Source organism: Talpa europaea (genome assembly GCF_964194135.1).
Source record: "Talpa europaea genome assembly, chromosome: 8".
Classification (NCBI taxonomy): Eukaryota; Metazoa; Chordata; class Mammalia; order Eulipotyphla; family Talpidae; genus Talpa; species Talpa europaea.
Window position 1 is genome coordinate 56175692 of NC_140075.1, and position 20426 is coordinate 56196117.

At 42.4% G+C, this 20426-nt stretch overlaps 1 protein-coding gene across 1 annotated transcript in view; it reads left to right on the plus strand.

Moving 5' to 3' along the window:
* THSD4 (thrombospondin type 1 domain containing 4) overlaps positions 1-20426 on the plus strand; it is a gene marked incomplete at its 5' end in the record, with an annotated part of 479102 nt that overhangs the window by 60656 nt on the left and 398020 nt on the right. Inside the window, one exon of the mRNA XM_084240624.1 lies at positions 18331-18778. Within this exon, the coding sequence (XP_084096750.1) occupies positions 18331-18778 (448 nt within the window). The remainder of the gene's footprint in view (positions 1-18330; positions 18779-20426) is intronic.

The following is a 20426-nucleotide window of genomic DNA, read 5'->3' on the forward strand; positions in this document are numbered from 1 at the left end:
ATTTCATTAAGCGTCAGAAGTATTTCATTAGTTATCAGAACAAAGATCACATTTGCCATAAGAATGCCGTATTGAATCCCTTCCAAGTCGTTCATAACTCCGGGTTCCAGAAGAAAGATATGATGGGCTGTGGAAAAAGTCTGAGAATATGTGTGTCCCAGAAGGGGCTTTCAACTCTTCATCTGGGACCCCCCAGGCTTCTCCTTGGCTGCACGCCTGGTGCTAGCCTGGGATGCCTTCATGTGAGGATGGGAGGGGACACGTTTCCTGAATACGTGGGTTTCTGTCATTTCCTTTGCTCATCCTCCCTGCCCACATTACCGACTCAGTCACACTGACGACAGCCATTTTTATGTGCCACATCATGTATATGTGTTATTTGAGCCTCAACCAGCCATTTTTACCATAAGCCCATTGAACTGAGATAAAATTCCAGTGTCCCGTTCCTACAAGGGGCAGAGTAGGATTTGGGTGGAGGGTTGCCTGATCTCAGTGTCCTCACTCTTTTTGCTGTTGTCACTCTGGGTCTATAATGTGGCTCTAGGTAATTTACCTGCACTGTATGATGCAGTACTACTGCGTCCTCCCTGTTCATTCTCATGTAAAGTGTTCACAGCCCCTCCAGAGCTTCTTAAGTCCCCACTTTCTTATCTGCCCATAGGCCCTTTCCTAGATGGCCCTTTCTCTTGATTCATCTCTTTTAATAGTAACAACAACAACATCCTAACTGATGTTTACTGAGGATTTGCTGTGCACAGTCGGGTGAAGAATGGCCTCCCACAAATATCAGGTCTTAGTCCTTAAAACCTGAAGATTCTAAGTTATTTGGAAAAAGAGACTTCACAGATATGTTAAGGATCTTATAATGGGGAGATTATTCTATATTATACAAGTAGGCCCTAAATGCAGTCGTGAGTGTCATTGTAAGAGCCATGCAGAGGGAGAGTTGATATACTAAGACACAGAATGGAAGGTAATGTGAAGACAGAAGAAAGAGTCTTGGAGGTACTGACCCTGAAGATTGTAGTGATGGGGCCACAAGCCAAGGAATGCCAGCAGCCACTAAGAGTTAGAAGAGGCAAGGAAATTCTCCTTTAGAGTCTCCATAAGCAGCCTGGCCCTGCCAATAACTCAATTTCTTCCCATTGAGGCTGATTTGGAACTTCTGGCCTCCAGAACTATGAGAGAATACATTTCTGTTGTTTTAAACCACCTCGTTTGTGGTGATTTGTTATAGTAACACAAGACACCTCGTGTGTAAGGCTCTAAGCTAAAGCTCAAAGGTCCCTCACTCATCGAGTACCAGTAGCATCCCTTATTTACCTGAAAATAACTCCACACTTCGAGAGATGAAGTGACCAGCCTGAGATCCCAGGATTGGTAGGTTGCAGAACAAGAATTTGAACCAGTCTGCCTCCCAAACCCTGTTCTTGACTGCTGAGTTATTCTCCCTTCTTACCCACTGACTCCTTCCCCTAATGTCCCTCAATCATGCCAGGTCAGAATCAGGCCTGGCTTCTAGGACCTTCCTTCTCCTCTTTGTGTTTGACTTCTAAGCCCACAGTATTTTCCTTATACCCTCATGAATCCTTTTTCATATAGAAACATTTTGTTCCCTGTGGGCCAGGTAGATTCAGTATTAGCTAAGATTTCCCTTTCCTCAGTGATTGGAAAACAGTTCAATTGTGGGCTGAAAACCCTTTCTGAATTTGGAGGGAAGCAGTATTTCTCTCCCTGTTTTCCAGTAAATTCTCATTGCAGACTGTCTGTCCCTGTAATCCTCTATGAATGGCATTTGGTATTTATAAGTTGTACTATACTGCAGATGTTTAAGTTCCTCAGGAGCTTACCATTCATTCATTCAGTATATTATTAATATTAGCATAATAGCCATTCACACAAAATTATGAGCTTGCATAAGTAGTTTAATGCCTTTTAGACTCAGTTTCCCTGTGTATGAAGTAGGAGTGATGACATTGGCAAGTGTTCAAGAAATTGTTGCTGAGTACTGAATGTATTTACTTAAACACATGGTGTTGAATATCTTGGGGGATGGAGTAAAATCCTTCTGAAAAAAAATTCTTTCAATTGACTAAGAGTGACAGACTTGCACCTAAATGATTTCCTCCAATGCATAGAGAAAACTCTGCCTCATTCTTCAGACAAGATGACGAGACGGCATATTTCATATTTATAATAAAGGAAAAATGAAATAATATATATGGGAAGTGGGTGCATAGAAAGTGGTATAAAAGTTCAGAGTGGGAGAGACATCCAGAGTGGGAAAGAATTACCAGTGCTTTCTCCGTGGGCCTTTTACATAAAAGCTGCTCAAGAAATGTAAGTTGTATTATATTCGTTATTGCTGTTGTATTAATGAATTCAGCAGAACTTACAAAAAATAGTTCTTCAACTAGCTTCAACCTGTCAGAGATCAGGCTCTAAGGCAGGGGCACTGTTTGAGAGTCCCCGGGGGAGAGGGGTTATTCCCTCACATTTGCTTAGCACCTGTTCTGGCCAGACCCTGTGCTCCGCTGGTAATCTCATTTGGTTTCCCCTAAACCCCTGTAGCCCTGGAGGCCCGCTCAGGTTCAGATTACAACCCACACCAGCAACAGGTTTGACTCCCAAGAGGCCTCCTCTCTATTATGCTGGAGAAATGAATACATTTACTGTTCTTTCCTGCAAAGCCGGCTCTGCACCACCCGGCCCATGTTGGCCGCCTGCCTCTGCCGTGATCCTCAGGTGACAAGGTTGGAAGCTCCAGGTCTCTCGCTTTTGGGACAGTGTAGCTGTCAAGATAACCACCATTGGGGCTCCCCTGGTGGTGCAGTGGTTGAGCGCTGGGCTGCGAAGCTGCCAGCAGCCTCTGCAGCACCAGTTCAATCCCTGGCCCCGGCGAGGGTCCCGCATGGCACGACAGACCTCTCCTGCCGCGCCCACTGCTCCCCTCAGCAGTGTATTTTATCAGTCTGCCTGTTCTGCTCCCCACTCTCTCTCTGGTGAATTCTCTCACCCTCCCGCGCTTCTGACTGTACCCAGTACTTGTATAAATAAATAAATAAATCTTTAAAAAAAAAAGATAACCACCATTTACAGAGAATTCACAAGGGTCAAATCCTGTGCTTTACATTCATGATTTTTACTGCTGTTGATAAGAGATGTGGGGTGACTTGTCCATGATAGCACAGGTGATGCACGGTGGAGGGAATTCCCTGTTGGAGGGAATACCTGGACTCTTTCTAGCCTCCCATGTTACCACCTTGGTCCCACCTGACCTCTTACCCTACTCAGCTTCAGGGGTACCCTGCCCAGTACAAAGTAGGATGGGGTCATTGTCTACTTTGCTCTGAACAAATTAATGTTGACTCAGCCTTAACTGGAAATGCCTCTCTGTTGGACCTCCACTCCCTCATTTTTTGCCTTTGCGGAAATCAAAAAAAAAAAGATACCTCTTCCTCTGGCCACGCTCATCTCCCCCTGAGAGGACCCACTGGATTTCAATACCCAGGTGTCCTTGTGCAGCGAATGACCTGCTCAACTGTGACCTGCATCCCTACAGCCACTGGACACTGCTGTTTTCTGTTGGTTTGAAATTGTTTTCCTGGAATGAGCACTCCCTTGTCCATATTTCACCCCACCAGGCCCACAATGAATGAAGCTCATGGAGATGTTTCAGAAACCTAAGAGCACTCAGATGTGCAGCAGCACCAGGGAATACTGAGCTGATTTGTTCTTGGGGACACTGGCTGATTTTCAAACAGTCCTCTAGACAAGAAGCAGCAGCCTGATAACAACGTATGGATTCAAAATCTAAGCACTGGGTGTGTTCTGAAGGTTGCTGCTTCCTTTTATTTTGGGAGATATGAAAGTGTGTGTGGGGAGGTGGGGCAAGGTGGAGCGGGGCAGTCACTTTTTGGCAGGCCAACTTGTAGGTCTCTGAGGATAGGTTCTTCTTGAGGCTTGAGTGCCTGAGGCAAAACAGGCTTTTTAAGATCAAAAAAGGCTTTACAGAGTCACTCAAAACCACTTTTTGTTTTTTTCTGCTAGGTAGCTTACCTTTTGAGCCTGTGATGTACCCGAATACATTTATGAAAGGCCTCTTTTCTTTCTGGCTTATTAGAACAAATCTGACCCTTCTCCCTGTGTCCCTCCCTCCTGCCTTTCTCCCCTCCCCCATTTGTGAGCCTTTAGGATCCTTCCCTGAAGTACAGAGCAAACCTATCAGCTGATTCTCATGCTGGTCTTTGTACCCAGACCTTAAATATTTTCAAAGGAGCAGCAGCCGCTCTGGTCAAGCCAGCTAATGTAAGTGACAACGTATGCTACACGGTAGGCAACCAGGAAAGCTTTTGTTTTCATCATCTTAACTTTAATGGTCAGAGTTTTGCCTCTTATCTTCTGTAGACATTAGATAATTTATTGCCTGGAACAGGCCTGGCAAGAGTTTCTGTCTTCTGAACTTCTAAGAAGTCGGACGCACTCAACCTAAACCATTTGCTCACAGCGTCTTTGAACTTAGCACATGCTATCCTTTCTTCCCCTGGCAAGCGATCACAATGGGACAGGCTGAGTTTTAGGAACATGGAGCTCTCTTTCCAGTTTTAGGATGCAGACTCCCTTCCATCTGGTTTGCCTGGGATCCTGTGGCGCCGGGTGAATGCCCTTCTGGTCTTCAGCTGCCGCTCCCTCCCCTCTTCCCTGGTGTTCAGCACTCAGGGCTCCCTAGATGGTCAGTGGCTACTGACTTAATTTCACCAGTTTCCTTGCTTCCCACTCAGATATGTGCGGCTGCCTTGACTTGTTTATTGGAACTCGGAGTCTTTTGTTTCTACTAATAGACCCAAAGTAATAGTGTTTATTGACTCATTGATTAGAAATGCTGAGCAGTTAAGCTGTGGCCTCTGACATGTGTCATTTCAGCTAACATTCCTAGTAGCCTCAGATGGCAACTGGTCTCTGTGATTATGCAGCAGGAATAAGAAACTGACAAGACTCACCCAGAAAACTAGCAAACTTGTGAGGGAGTCGGGCCTTTTACTAAATAACGTTCGTAAGGTAGAGGGGTAGAGGGGTATGCAGACTGCCCCCCCAGAAGGCTCTGACTGTGGGGCTGCCATGGGGGGAGTGCACCAGGCCAGTCTTTTTTTTTTAAGATTTATTTATTTATACAAGAACTGGGGTACAGGCCAGAGGTGCGGGAGGATGAGAGGATTCACCAGAGACAGAGTGGGGAGCAGAACAGGCAGACTGACTGAAATGCACTGCTGAGGGGAGCAGCAGGAGAGATAGAAGAGGTCTGACTCACATGTGGGACTCTTCCTGGCCCGCCGGGAATCGAACCCGTGCTGCAGAGGCTGCTGACAACAGCTTCACAGTGCTGTGATCAACCTGCTGCGCCACCCGGGAGCCCCCAGTCTTGATGTTTATGTTGGGCCTGGAAGCTCCACCCAATCAGTAGTCAGTCAGTCAGGTAGGTTTCCAGGAGGAGTCTGGGTGGTACAAGAGCTCTGGGTGTTTGGGAAATAGGAGTGATCCTTTATGGCCTGGAAAAGGCAGGGCTGAAGATGGGAATTGGGAGAGAGATGATTAGAGTTGAATCTAGGAAGCTAAACTGAGATCGGCTGTTGAAGAATGGAGTGTGGCATCGAAACAAATGTGCCTTAAAACCATCTGGGATTGAACTTGATTTTCTGGACAGAGGTGGGCCACAAGAATTTTTTTGAAATAGAGGGTAATAACCAGGGCTGTGCTTAGAAAGGTGAATCCAGTGGAGAGGGAAATCAAAGTTTGTGAGGCTCCTGGTATCCCAACAGGGTAGAGTTAGGGAAGACTCATTTATCATTTTTATTTTGTCGTAAATTTTTTTGCCTTCTGCACAGATTTTCAATATGTGAAAATGATGTTAAAAAAAAAAAAACAAACCACTCAGTCATTTTCCACTGAATTTGTTTAAATGCAGCCTCAGGTATCTGATGGATAGAGATGTTATTGGATGGCAGAAAATAAGCACTAGGTTATTTGCCATCACATACATCAAAAATACTGGGTGTTACAGCATCATTGCTTTGTTGCCTAAGCATATTCAGACTCTAAAGAAGTTCCTGCTGGGTGAGAAGCTGATGATGGTCTCCATTGTGTGAAATCGTTCTAGGAACATCTGACTTTTCAGTTATTATTAGTGATATTTCAGAAGAAACTTTTGTCCCTATTTCTATTCCCTCAGTATTTGTGGTTAATAGCCTATTTATTTTTTTAAGATTCATTTATTTATGCATACAAAAACTGGGGTACAGGCCAGAGGTATGGGGGGTGAGCAGATTTACCAGAGACAGAGTGGGGAGCATAACAGGCAGACTGACTGAAATGCACTGCTGAGGGGATCAGCAGGTGAGACAGGAGAGGTCTGCTGCACCATGTGGGTAGCTCCCTGGCCAGGGATGGAACTCGTGCTACAGTGGCTGCGGATTGCTTCATAGGTTTTCATAGGTTGTATCTTAACCCCTTGCACCACCAGGGAGGCCCTAATAGCCTATTTATAATTGGACATGTTATGGTTACATATTTAAATTACTTACTGGGTTGTTCTTTGTGACATTTATACAACATATTCTGATATTTGCTTCTTATGACCCTTCCTACACCCATAAGGCTACATTTAAACAAATTCAGTGGAAAATGGCTTAGTGTTTTTCTTTTACAACATTTTCACATATTGAAAATCTGTGCAGAAGGCAAAAAAAATTTATGGTAAAATAAAAATGATAAATGAGTCTTCCCTAACTCAACCCTGTTGGGTCTGCTTCTCAAAGGAAATCACTTCCAAATTTCATTTGTATCCGTTCAGAAATGTATCCTGAAGAGATAAGCATTTTCATATATTGTAAATATCTTTTCTCTTTTAACAAACAGGAACATGTATAGGCTTAGTTTGTGTCTTGTTCATCCCTTCAAACAGTTTCATAGTACTCCAATATGTATATCTCTATTTTTTTAAAGATTCATTTATTTATGCATACAGGCCAGATGTGCGGGGGGTGAGAGGATTCACCAAAGACAGAGTGGGGAGCAGACAGAGTGGGGAGCAGAACAGACTGAAATACACTGTTGAGGGGAGCAGCGGGCAAGTCAGGAGAGGTCTGCTGCACCATGTAGGTAGTTTCCTGGCTGGGGATCGAACTCGTGCTACAGTGGCTGCCGATAGCTTCATAGGTTGCATCTTAACACCTTGTACAACCAGGGAGGCCCTATATCTCTATAACAATTTAACTAGCTCCATTATTCTCCTATTTAAGGACCTTTAGGTTATGTTTCAGATGTACAATATACAGTCACAACTGAGATATACAAAACTGTATTTTTCTGCAGTTAGGCTTGATTCACAAACCTTTATTTCTGCCGGTATAAGAAAACTGCCAATTCTAGAAAACTCAGATGCTCAGATACTTCATGTTAGATTTGATCACTTAAGGATTTATGCTCAGTTCAGTTAAGATTCTCTCCCTTTCCCTCATCCTACCCTTCTTTCTGGGGGTGACCTGGCTTCCCAGATGAGGGGCTTTCGTGCAGCCTCAGTGAAGGGAGCAAGAGATCTATCTTGCTTCACTGGCTTCCTTCTACTCTTTATAGTAACTGCTGCAAAATCTCTCCAAAGACCCCTTCAGGATGACCCACTGGCACTGAGGTATCCTTTCTTTCTGGCACCACCCCCACATCCAAGTGAGGTGCAGTGTTAGATGCAGCCTCCCCACAAAATTCGCAAGTCTCTTCTGTTCTTGGGCTCCTTCACAGATCTAGAGTTGTGGGTGCTTCCATCCAAGCCAGAGCGTTCTAGCCTGATGTCTGCTTACTTGCCTCTCTTCCTCCCTCCTCTTCCTGCTAGTCAAACCCTTCATTTCCCTTGGTTTGAGATAATTCCAAACAGAATATTCCACATTCTGTAGTATAAGCCACACCTCTGCTCTCTATGCACCAGACATTAACCTTGACAGACAAAGTCCAGGTTTTCAAATTCTAAAGAAACCTTTTATCTCCTCGTGCTGCTCTTGGGGTCTTCTCTACTCTGATGCTGTATCCGTCCATCAAGGTCCTTACAGGAGACTGCAGGGCAAAGAGGGGTTATTGAGAGAGAAGTGCATTGGTTCCTTCAATTTGTCCTCAGCGGTATGAGGTGTCCTGCCAATTCAGCAGGCAGCACTGAGGTCCGCCGTCCCCTCACCCCCTCAAGCCCACACCTCCATCTACCTCTACGGGCTCATTGAGAAGAGCCCATTCCCTGCCCAGTTGCCTGCAAAACGTCCATGAAAACCTCTTTAAAAGAAGCATTTGTCATATTAATGGATTTTGGAAAAGATCATTTCACTGGTATTAATTGCAAATCACATCTCCTTGCCTTCTCTGCTAGCTTAAAAGGCCAAGTGGAAATGCTTCTTTCCTTCAATGAGTGGAGACGGGGAGGAAGAAGAAGAGGAAGCTGATTTAGAGGCAACTCTCAGATGCAGCCTCCGATTCCTAAGACTGCGATGTTTAGCTTGCCCTTCTCCCAGGCCTAGCTCTGATGCTAAGCGTGGGCAGGGAAATTTGTCTCAAAACATTGGCTTGGTAAGAGTTTAGTTTTGGTTTATAATGACAGTACAAAGTGCAAATGTGGCACTTTGCAATTGTGATCCCTTTAAACCACATGGATGTTATTTATCTTCATAGGAAGATTCCATAGAACCTTAGGTTTTCTTAGCCGAAGCTAGCACAGGAACTTCCATCCAGCCCTCATTCCATCAGCTCTCTCCAGTAACATATCTTCTATCTCAAAATCCTCCACCCCACCTTCCCTTGGATGAATGTACGTGTTTGCCTAACAACTCAGCTCAGGTATATAGCCACAAGGACCACCCCTCTCTTAATGCTGCACACCCTAGAACCTCTACCGTGACGTAGCTCAGCGAGGCTTTCCTTGTGAGCAGGGGCAACTCACTTATTCCTCCAGCCTCTCTCAGGCTCAGACAGCCGGGGTAACTCATGGGCTGGCCCCAAGGCTGCTGCTGTTACCTCCTGTGGCCCATGTGAGGTTCATGTTAGCTCAGCTGAGACACACTGGTCTTATCAGAGCCCTGACCAAGCTCCAAGGGAAAGCAGAAAGAAAATAAACAGAGTATAAGAAATACAAACAGCCTGACTTCCGCAGGACAGGGCTCTCCCTCTGCTTCTTCCTTTGTCTCCTGGAAAATAAGAAAGGAGGTGGGAAGCAAGAGGCTGACAGACAGCCTTGTCTGGGTGACTTTCTGGCTCTGACAGGCATGCATGGTGTGCCCTTGACCTTCTTCCCTCCTTTTGAGAGAAAAGGCTGAGTCCTAGCCCTTGCTGGCCCTCCTTTCCATTCCAAGAACCTAGTTCTTCTCCAGGTGTTTGATGCCAGGAATAATCTCACCTAGTAGGTGAGACTTTTCTGAGGTGATGCTGTTTTCAGTGCCACATTATCTTAATGGTCTTTTAATAAAATACACTATTTCATGTAGCAAAAATATTAAGCACATGCAATAATGGATGGGGGGCTTTCCTCCTTTTGGTAATAGTGGTTTGAGCCATTCATTTGCTCTTTCAGTTTTTCAACAGTCAATTATTGAACACCTACTATGTGCCAGGTTCTAGGTACCTACCATGTACTAGGTTCTAAGGATATAAGACAACTAAGATACATCCCTTTCCCCAGAGGAATCTACAGTCTCTGATCAGTTACATTGCTGTGACAGTTAGATGGGATCTAGTGGAAGGACAAAAGAGAAGGCAGCAATTCTACAGAGTGAAGGATTCGGGTGAGGTGAAGTAGCCAGAAAAGGCTTCATTAAGGAAGTAATGCTTCAATTACAATTAAAGATTGTCCCAGGAAATGGTGGTGGGACAGGCAGCCTGGAGGAGGAGCCAGCGTGGCAGGGCATGGAGGACAAACTGGGTTGGCCTATTGGGAAACTCCGAGGAATGTGGTGTGGGTCATCTGTACAGTGTTGGGCTATGACCAGGAACATGTTCTGCAGGCTGGGTGACCGAGTCAAGGAGTCTGGACTTCAAACAGAGAGGTGGGGAGAGTGGAAGAGCCAGCTGACTGCAGCAGATGCTTGGGAACGAAACAGAGCGCCGCCTTTCACAATGTGGGCCACAGACCAGTAGCATCAGTGTCGCCTGGGAGCTTATTAGAAATGCAGACTCTCAGGTCCCACCCAGATCTCTCCAGACTCTTTGCACATAGGTTTCAGCGGTCTGTTTTAACAAGACTTCCAAGTGATTCTGATACTTGCTCAAATGTGAGAACTATGAGATGTGAGATGGAGGATACAGAAGGGCAGTTTTGCTGGGGTTGTGCAGGTGGGTGTGTGTGTGACAATTATTTCCAGCTTGAATATGTTGAGTTTGAGATGTCTGTGGGAAGGTCTAGGTGGTGCAATCCAAGCGTGTTCCCAGGAGCTAGTGTCAGCATCACCCTGGGAGTTGGATACCAGGGTGGATCAGAGGTCCACCTCACACCTGCTGAATCAGAAGCTGTATTTTGACAAGAGCCCGGGTGATCTGTGTGCATCACAGATGAGAAGCAGGCGCTAGTTTAGAAGTTAGTTGGGTCTCTGGGGTTGACGCTAGCTTGGGGGGATCTGGGCAGCCATAGATACGTGGGTGTGATAGATACATGGGTGACAGGTGATAGTATAGATGACACATTTGCAGGCTTTGTGTGTAGATTGGGAAGAGGGAGACTGATGGGGCATATTTGCCTGAACATCACACTCACTGGTCAGGATTAATGTCACAAGCTGCACCACATCACACATAACAAACCCCTGGATGGCAGCCAGCCTATTGTAAGGAACATATGTTGTATGCTTATTACCCTTTGCAAAGTGTTGCTTGCTGCCATTATCTCAAGAAACAATTTCTGCAAAGAGCTTGGAAGGTGATTGAAGAATTGAGCTCAAAACCTGGTGTCAGAACTCTTCTTGCTGTGTTCTTGAGCCCTAGTGTGTGATGAGGTTGTATGTGTGTGTCTGCATTTACTTATGCGGTCAAGGCCAGAAGTGTGAACACACAAAAAGAACCACATTCGGTACTCAGTAGATATTCATAGAAGTTGCTCGATAAAGTATGTTCGAGGTGGCTGAAGAAAAATAAGGGGGGAGAAGATAATAATCATTTTCAGACTCAACACATTCCTATCAGTAACCTCAATTTGATCATTTTCAACATCATTATATGTAGATAAGAAGAGAATTATTCATGCGCTCATTTTTAAAAGTAACAGCTTTATGGAGGTGTAGTTAATATATCATAAAATTCACCATGTAAAGTATATAACTCAGTGGGTTTTCGCACATTCACAAGACTGAACAGCCATCACCACTGTCTAAGCACCCCCAAAGGAAACCCCATACCCATCAGCAGTCACTCCTTTTCCCCTCCTCCCTGGCAACTATTAATCTGCTTTTGGTCTCTAAGGATCTGACTGCCCTGGATGTTTCATCTAAATAGACTCATACATTATGTAGCCTTTTTAGTCTGGCTTCTTTCACTTGGAATGTTTTCAAGGTTCATCCATGTTGTAGTATGTGTGTGTGTGTGTGTGTATGTGTGTATGTGTATCAGTGCCTCATCCAATTATAGCTGAATAATATGTTCATAATACCCATGGATATTTTGTGCTTCATGTATTCACATGATTAGTTGATAGATATTTTGGTTGTTTCCACCTCTCGGCTATCATGAATAAATTGCTATGAACACTCATCTATGAATATTAGTGTGAAGATTGGTTGATTTTCATTTCTCTTGGGCTTTTACCCAGGATTGAAAATGCTGGGTCACTGGTGACATTACATTTAACTCTTGGAGGTACATGAATAATTCTCTTCTTTATTTTCCAAAGTGATTGCACCATTTTCCATTCCCACAGGAATGTGTGAGATCTAGTTTCTCTACATCCTCTCCCACACTTGTTATTTTCTGTCCTTTTGGTTATAGTCACCCTAGTGGGTGAGAAGAGGCCCTACTTTCATTTTATGGGTCAGATAATTGAGGGTGTATTGTTTGCCACTGTGTGTAGAAATAGTAAGTGGCCAAACTAGGACTATTTTAAAAGAGCAAGTACTTATATGATACATACTTTATATATGTCCTTTGCTCTTCTTTCAATCTCTACTACAAGCTCTGAGGAAGGTGCTTTTATCAGCTTCACTGATAAAACCCTCATAGAATCAGTACATGGTCTAGAGTGAGGCCTGTGAGCATAGCATTTAAGAAGACCTCACTCTTTACTCCACTGGCATCTGTAGTACTGGAAGTACGTCCCCGAGAATGAACATCCCCATAAATGTTGCTCCCTAGCTGCTTTACTTATCAGAGTTCTGACCCTATTTGATGAGACATAGACATCAACACACTAAGTTACCCATGGTTTCATAATTTGTAAGAGGAAAATCTGGGATTCAAACCCAGGAAACCTGGCTTCAGAGCCCCAGTCATCAACCCTTATACATATCTTTGATCTCCAAACTAGACTTTTTTCCATTTCTTTCTCAAGGCCTAAACTTTCCAAAATTAGCCAGAACTTGGACAAATGGGGAACCCAAAGTAAAATCTCAGAGACGGGTATGAGGAGAATAAGCAGAACTAATCAAGTTACTACCCAACCCCCTACCCCCAGGCACCTACCACATGCTCCCCTGGAAAGATTTAAGTGGCCACACAGATCCCCTCAAGCACATCTGTGCTTATTACCCCACTTTGCATAAATCTGCCCAGTTCATGAAGGCCTCCCTGCAAGTGGCCAGATGGACTCTATCCTTAAGGATAAGAGGTCATTCTGAACTGTCAGGATGATTAGCTCTGCGGGCCATAAGGAAAATACACATTTCCTGCCAAGCAGAAATGAATCTTCTGGTTGTCCAAATCTTCTCAGTCAAGGATTCAGAAACCAGTGCTCGTACTCAGCCCTCACTGGCTGCTCATTCTCTTTGGTCGGTATCAGAATTAGCTGGCTTTCAAACCATCATCTTGCAGTGGTACTGGTATTTGAATGGTTCTCCTGTTAGGGCAGGGCCTCCCACAAGGCAAAGCGACTATAAAAATAAACATTTGCACTTGCATACATTACCCCCCTCAGAGGTGATGGGCAGCTTTTAGAAAGACACTTGCACAAATCCTCAGCCACCGTGGGGTTCTCCCTCTGCCTGCTCTGCCCCTCAGAACTAAGTTCAAGTGTGTCTTGGGCAAGCAGCTCCCACTGAGTAAGCTGCAGCAGTGTAGTTTGGCCTGGGGTGGCAGAGGTTTTATGGATGTCACAAACTCAGAGGTTTTCTGCAAAAATAAATGTATATAGCTTTAAAATGTTTTATAGCTTTAAAAACGTATATCATTAGAAATGATAAATTTTGCTATTGAATGTTCACCCTTTTTCTTGCCGTTTCAATTTAATTCTGTGGCTTTGTTTCTCAAAGCCACGTATTTATGGAACAGCAATACCAGCACCCCCTCGGAGCTTGTTGGAAATGCAGAATCTTGGACTGCACCCGGGCCTCCTGAATCAGAATCTGCCTCTTTGCAAAATCCCTTGGTGATTTTCATGCACATTCAAGTTTGATAAACTCTGTTCCACGTGTCTTTATTTCTCTATTACCTTCTGCCAGGGTCTCTACCCAGTACGTTCTTTGAGGTTAGGTTTCTTGGTAGGTCTTCAGATCTTTTTTAAAAAAAAGGGGGGGGGTGCACACATACAGAAATTCTTTCCTTTGCCTTTGTATGATGTCATTCATTTTACCTGGCCTGCCACAAGAAAGAAAACGGCAAGTTACATCCAAGTTACATATATATTTTAAGACTAACTTCTTAATTGCATCTGTTAAAGCAGCATGCTGGATTCCTCCATCATTAATAGAATCCCAAGTGTTGCTAAGATTAATTGAGAAATGGCTAAAGGTAAAATAAACACATAGCATAGTTTACTTCAAAACCCTATCAGCTAAGAATGAAGGTGCAATTAGTGATAAAGATGTTAATAATTAGTTGTGGTCTGTTAAATTTTATATTTAGTGGTTATATAGAGTGAAGAAAGAATTTCCTCATGAGGGCAGAAATTAATGTTTCACCTTGATTGCTATTTTAATGTGCTTATTTTAATGGGGCCATCCTGTAGAAACCCTCAGGCAGATTTCCAATTTTACATAAATGTAGAATTAATTATTATGGAAACATATAATTTTAGACCTGGAATGAGCTTCAGGTCATTTAATCCAGTTCAGTCATTTTATAAATAAGTCAGAGTTGGATGACTTACAGGATGCTGGGACCTGTGCCTCCCACTCCAGGCCAGTGATGGTGAAACCTTCCCAGCTCCCTCCAGGTGAGAGTGCTTCTTTGACCTTGGAATTCCCAGAGCGCTCTCCTTTGTGTTGCTTTCAAAGGCCTCATCCCACCTTGGTTATGTTCAAGTTGCTTTTCACTTGTAAGATTGGAGTTGGTTATGTTCAAGTTGCTTTTCACTTGTAAGATTGGAGTCTAGAGAACCTTATCTGAATCATTTTTATATTTCTTTACCTTTCCTTGCTTTTTATTCTACAAATGCTAGTTGCACATTAAGTTTATATGCAGTGGTGGATTTGAGCTGTGATTTTCCTGCTTGTTAGAAATCAGTAGCTTGACACAAATAAACAGGATCATAAATGAAAGAGGAGAGATCACAATGGACACAGCAGAAATCAAAAGATAATCAGAAACTACTATGAACAGTTATGTGGAAACAAGTTCAACAATCTAAAGGAGATGGACAAATTCCTACAACTCTACAATCACCCAAAGCTAGATAAAGAAGAAATAGAAAACCTAAACAGACCAATTACAAGCAGAGAAATTGAAATGGTCATCAAAAACCTCCCCAAAAACAAAAGCCCAGGACCTGATGGATTTACAAATGAATTCTACCAAACGTTCAGAAACGAGTTAGTGCCTATCCTTCACAAACTCTTCCAAAAAATTGAGACAGAAGGGATAATACCAAACATGTTCTATGAAGCCAACATTACACTAATACCAAAACCAAACAAGGACAACACAAAAAAAGAAAACTACAGGCCAAAAAAATCCTCAATAAAATTTTAGCTATCAGAATCCAACAATGTATCCATAAGATAATTCACCATGACCAAGTAGGATTCATTCCAGCGACACAAGGATGGTTCAACATCCAAAAATCAATCAACATTATCCAACACATGAACAAAAAGAAATATAAAAACCATATGATAATATCAATAGATGCTGAGAAAGCTTTCGACAAAGTGCAACACCCATTCATGATAAAAGCCCTTGAAATTCTTGGGATACAAGGAACATACCTCAACATCATAAAGGCCATATATGACAAGCCAACAGCCAGTATCATTCTCAATGGTGAAAAGCTGAAAGTATTCCCATTAAGATCTGGAACAAGACAAGGATGTCCACTCTCACCACTGCTTTTCAATATAATACTAGAAGTCCTAGCCAGAGCAATAAGACAAGAGAAAGACATACAAGGAATCCAAATAGGAAAAGAAGAAGTCAAACTATCACTATTTGCAGGTGATATGATAATATACATAGAGAACCCCAAAAACTCCACAGAAAAACTAATTCAACTAATCAATCAGTTCAGTAAAGTGGCAGGATACAAAATCAACACGCAAAAGTCAGTAGCCTTCCTATACACAAACAATAAATCTGAAGAAGAAATTAAAAAAACCCGTCCCTTTTATTATCAAAACAAAAAAAAATCAAATACTTGGGAATAAATCTAACAAAAGAGGTAAAGGACCTATACAAAGAAAACTATAAAACACTGTTAAAAGAAATAGAAGACACAAAGAAATGGAAAGACATCCCCTGCTCATGGATTGGAAGAATAAGCATTATTAAAATGACCATCCTACCAAAAGCAATATACAGATACAATGCTATTCCAATAAAAAATTTCAATGCCATTCTTCAAAGAAATAGAACAATTATTGATGAAATTCATATGGAATCACCAAAAACCCTGAATAGCCAAAGCTCTCCTGAAAAAAAAAGAAGGGAATGGAGGCATCACACTCCTAGACTTCAAACTATACTACAAAGCCATAATCATCAAAACTGCATGGTATTGGAAAAAGAACAGACACACAGACCAATGGAATTGAATATAAAATCCAGAAATAAACCCACAGATTTATGGTCAACTAATCCTTGACAAAGGAGCAAAGAATATGCATTGGAGCAAAGAAAGTTTGTTCGATAAATGGTGCTGTGAAAACTGGGTCACTACATGCAAAAGAATGAATCTTGACTACTACATAACACCATGCACAAAAACCAACTCAAAATGGATTAAAGAACTAGACATAAGACCTGAAACCATAAAATACATAGAAGGAAATATAGGCGAAACAGTACATGATATGCACATCAAAGACATCTTTAGAGACACATCACCCAAAGCAGTGATAGTGAAGGCAAAGATAAACAGCTGGGACTACATCAAATTAAAGAGCTTCTGCACAGCAAAAGAGACAATAACAAAAACAAAGAGAAACCCCACCGACTGGGAGAACATTTTTGCACACAACACTAATGATAAAGGACTAATCACAAAAATCTACAAAGAGCTCATGAGACTCAACAAAAACAAAGAAAATAATCTAGTCAAAAAATGGGCAGAAGAGCTAAAAAGAAACTACTCTGAAGAGGAAATGCAAATGGCCAACAGGCATATGAAAAAATGTTCAACATCACTTGTAATCAGGGAAATGCAAATCAAAACTACCATGAGATACCATCTTACACCAGTGAGAATGGCACGTATTAAAAAAACTAGCAATAACAAATGTTGGTGAGGATGTGGAGAAAAAGGAACTCTTCTGCACTGTTGGTGGGAGTGCAAACTGGTCCAACCACTATGGAGAGATGTGTGGAGATTTCTTGACCTACTAAACATAGAGCTTCCATATGATCCAGCAATTCCACTCCTAGGTATTTACCCAAAGGACTCAGAAACATCAATTCCAAAGAGCACCTGCACCCCTATGTTTATAGCAGCACTGTTTACAATAGCTAAGCTTTGGAAACAACCCAAATGCCCAAAAATAGATGACTGGGATGTGGTACTTATACACCATGGAATATTACTCAGCAATCAAAAAAGATAAACACATGCAGTTTGCAGCAACATGGATGGTGCTGGAAGGGATCATGCTCAGCGAAATAATCCAGAAAGAAAAAGAAAAATACCAGATGGTCTCACTCATAGCAGGAATCTAGAAAACCGAAATAAGGGACCAGGAGAAAGAATAACTATAAGAAAGAAAATATCAAAATCAACAAACAACTATGAACCAGAGACACTCTCTGGGGGTTGGGGGGCGGTGAATGGAGGGTTTGTGGTCAAAATAAGGGGGTTGTAATTATATGGGGAATATAAAAATAAAATTAAAAAAAAAAAGAAAGAAATCAGTAGCTTGAAGTTGGCCATGGTGGGAATATTTACACCATGGAAATAGACAAATGCTACAAATCAGGGCTTCTTCCCCCTACCCACCCCCCAGAAAATCAGTTTCAGACACATATCAATTTTATCAATCACTATTTGTATGATTTTCCTAAGTTTTCACAAAGCAGGGAAGTCTTGATAAAATCTAAAGGTCCAAACAAACATGAAGACGATGGTTCATGCATTCTTGGCATGGGTTGCCCCCAGAGTGATGAGGTAGCCAATGGCTCAACCCCTTTCACTTCTTCACGGATAAGTTAGGCCCAGTGCATGTCAGGACTGCATTAATATTTGATTGTTAAGCTCCCCATAACCTGCCAGTTACCTGGAAAAGCTATTTGGATATGAATGGCAATGGAAATAGGATCTAAAATACCAAGCAATACCCACAGTGAGTGAGAAAAAAACCCACAGATTATTATCAGAAAACAATGAACAGGAAGTTACTGTGGCTGAAATTATAATTATCTCTTCATGCTTGTCAAAAACTGTCAATGACACCTTCCAACCAATAAAAATACCCCAAATCCTTGGTGTCAGTCCCGAACTGACCACAGCTTACTGCTATGACCTCATCTTCAACCACTCAGTCATGCACTGTTCATCCACTGTGATTCCATTTTCATTCTGCTTCCTAGTGTCCCTTCTGCTGGAGTGTCCTCCCTCTACCTCCCTGCTCCCACAGGCTCTCTCCCAGCCTTCCAATCTGCTCAGTCTCCTCAGCACATTCAGAGCTTCTGGGTTAGCCTGAAAATTCCTGTGACTCAGTTCATCTCCTTTCTTGTGTTTCTCCTCAGGAGCAGGACCCGCGGACACATCGGCCCTGGCAAATATGGCTATGGGAAGGCCCCATACATCTTACCACTGCAGACGGATTCTGCACACTCACCACAGAGGCTTCGGAGGCAGAAGCCCTCGTCTCCACATTCCAGGTCCCAGGGGGCATCTGGTCTTAGCCATGACTACAGCCCGCCTGCCCACCAGACCCCCCAACATGGGCCTCTGTACAGGAGCAACAATGGCCCTGGTTCAGCTCTGCAGGCCTCAGAGGCCTCCATCTACCAGCTGCCTCTGACCCATGACCAAGGCTTCCCTGCAGCTTCGAGTCTCTTCCACAGCCCAGAAACAAGCAGCAGTCATGGCCTGGGGACCCCCAGGACAGCCCAGAGTTTCTCCCAGCCTGCCCGGACTAGAGCCATCTCCTGCATTGGGGCCTATCGGCAGTACAAGCTGTGCAACACCAACGTGAGTACAATCCACCTCATTCTGGGCCTGGGGACAGCTGCCATTCCTGCCTTTCTGCGGTTAGCAATGAACACACAGAGGGCAGTGAAGGCTTGGCTTTTTAAGCCATGTTCATGTACCTTTTCACCTTCCCCTCCTTTGATTTTTCTCCCTATTCTTCTCTTTTTATATAGTTGTTGGCTCAGTAACTTATCAAACAGTTATTGATAACCACTATTGCTACATATCAAATGATCTCCAAATTCTTAATGACTTTATATCAACAATATTTATTCTTCACTCATGAATCTGTGGGTCATGTACAGTTTGCCACCAGTGGTGATGCCAAAGAAGTGGGAGTTTGAGGAGGTTTAATTAGTATAGGTACCATCCAGTAGTTTCTCTCCAGGCTTCCTGCTACTCCAGGCATTTAGATACTGTATCATGAAGAAGTCTGTTAGGGATTAACTTGCTGAAGATACCACACCCAGTGAGTAGCACAGAAAATTATAAATGGCAGCTATGTAAGATGACCAAATGTGTTTTTTTTCACATCAATTTAAAGACTATATATAAAAGATAAAGGGATAAGAGAATGTTTAAAGGTTAAATTTTCAAGTTGCTATATTTTATTAATAATTCAATCTTCCTTAATGCTCCATTACTGGCTAACAAGACAGCTGTTATACATTAGCTTCAATTTCCTCATTAAAAATGTATTTCCTACTATAGAGTCCATAGAAATGACTTAATATGTAATTTTAATAACTCCTCTGAATGTCTGGATAGCCTTTGAGCTTGTTCACCCACTGAAAGACTTTCAGAATTATTCACTTTCGTAAAAGAGTAATTTTTCCAAAGCTGTTACTTGTCAGCCAGTAGGTCTTAATTAATCATCATTGCTTATTTTGTAATGGTCCAGGCACCATGGCAAATAATAGTCCTATTTTCTACATCCTAGAGTTGTTATGAAGATCAGATGAAGTGAAGTGTTTTGCAAGTCAAAAAGTAAAAGATAAAGCTTAGATAAAAAAGCGAAAGTAATGAACAAACAAAACTGGACAAAAACAAAGTCTTAGATTATAACATCAAGATAGTGGTTGTACCAAAAGAGAAGGCAGAAGCAAAGTAGCAATCAGGAAAAGGGGGTCAATTGAATGTGAAGACTGGACACTAGACTTTTAGTGGTGAATATCATATAGTGCTTGCAGATGTTGATTTATAATGCTGTATACCTGAAACCTATATAATGGGAAACTAGTGTTACTTCAAAAAAAGAAAATGAAGAGGGAAAAAAAGATGGAAAAAGCCCAAGTGTATAGCAACAAATAAATAGATATACAAATGTGGTATAGCTATACTTTGGAATATTATTCGGTCATCAAAAGGAACGAAATTCTTACAGATGCTACAACATGGCTGTACCCAGGAAAGCATCATGCTAAGTGAAATAAGCCAGTTGCAAAAGACAATTATTGCATGAATCCAAAAATTGTATAATTCATAAAGACAAGGAGTAGATTAAAGTTTACCAGTTGTGGGAAAATAGTGAATGGGACATGATTGTTTTATGAGTACAGAATTTCTCTTTGGGGCAATGAAGAAATTCTGGAGGTAGTAGTAATAGTTGTACAAGTTTTCAAATATACTTAATGACACTGAATCCTAC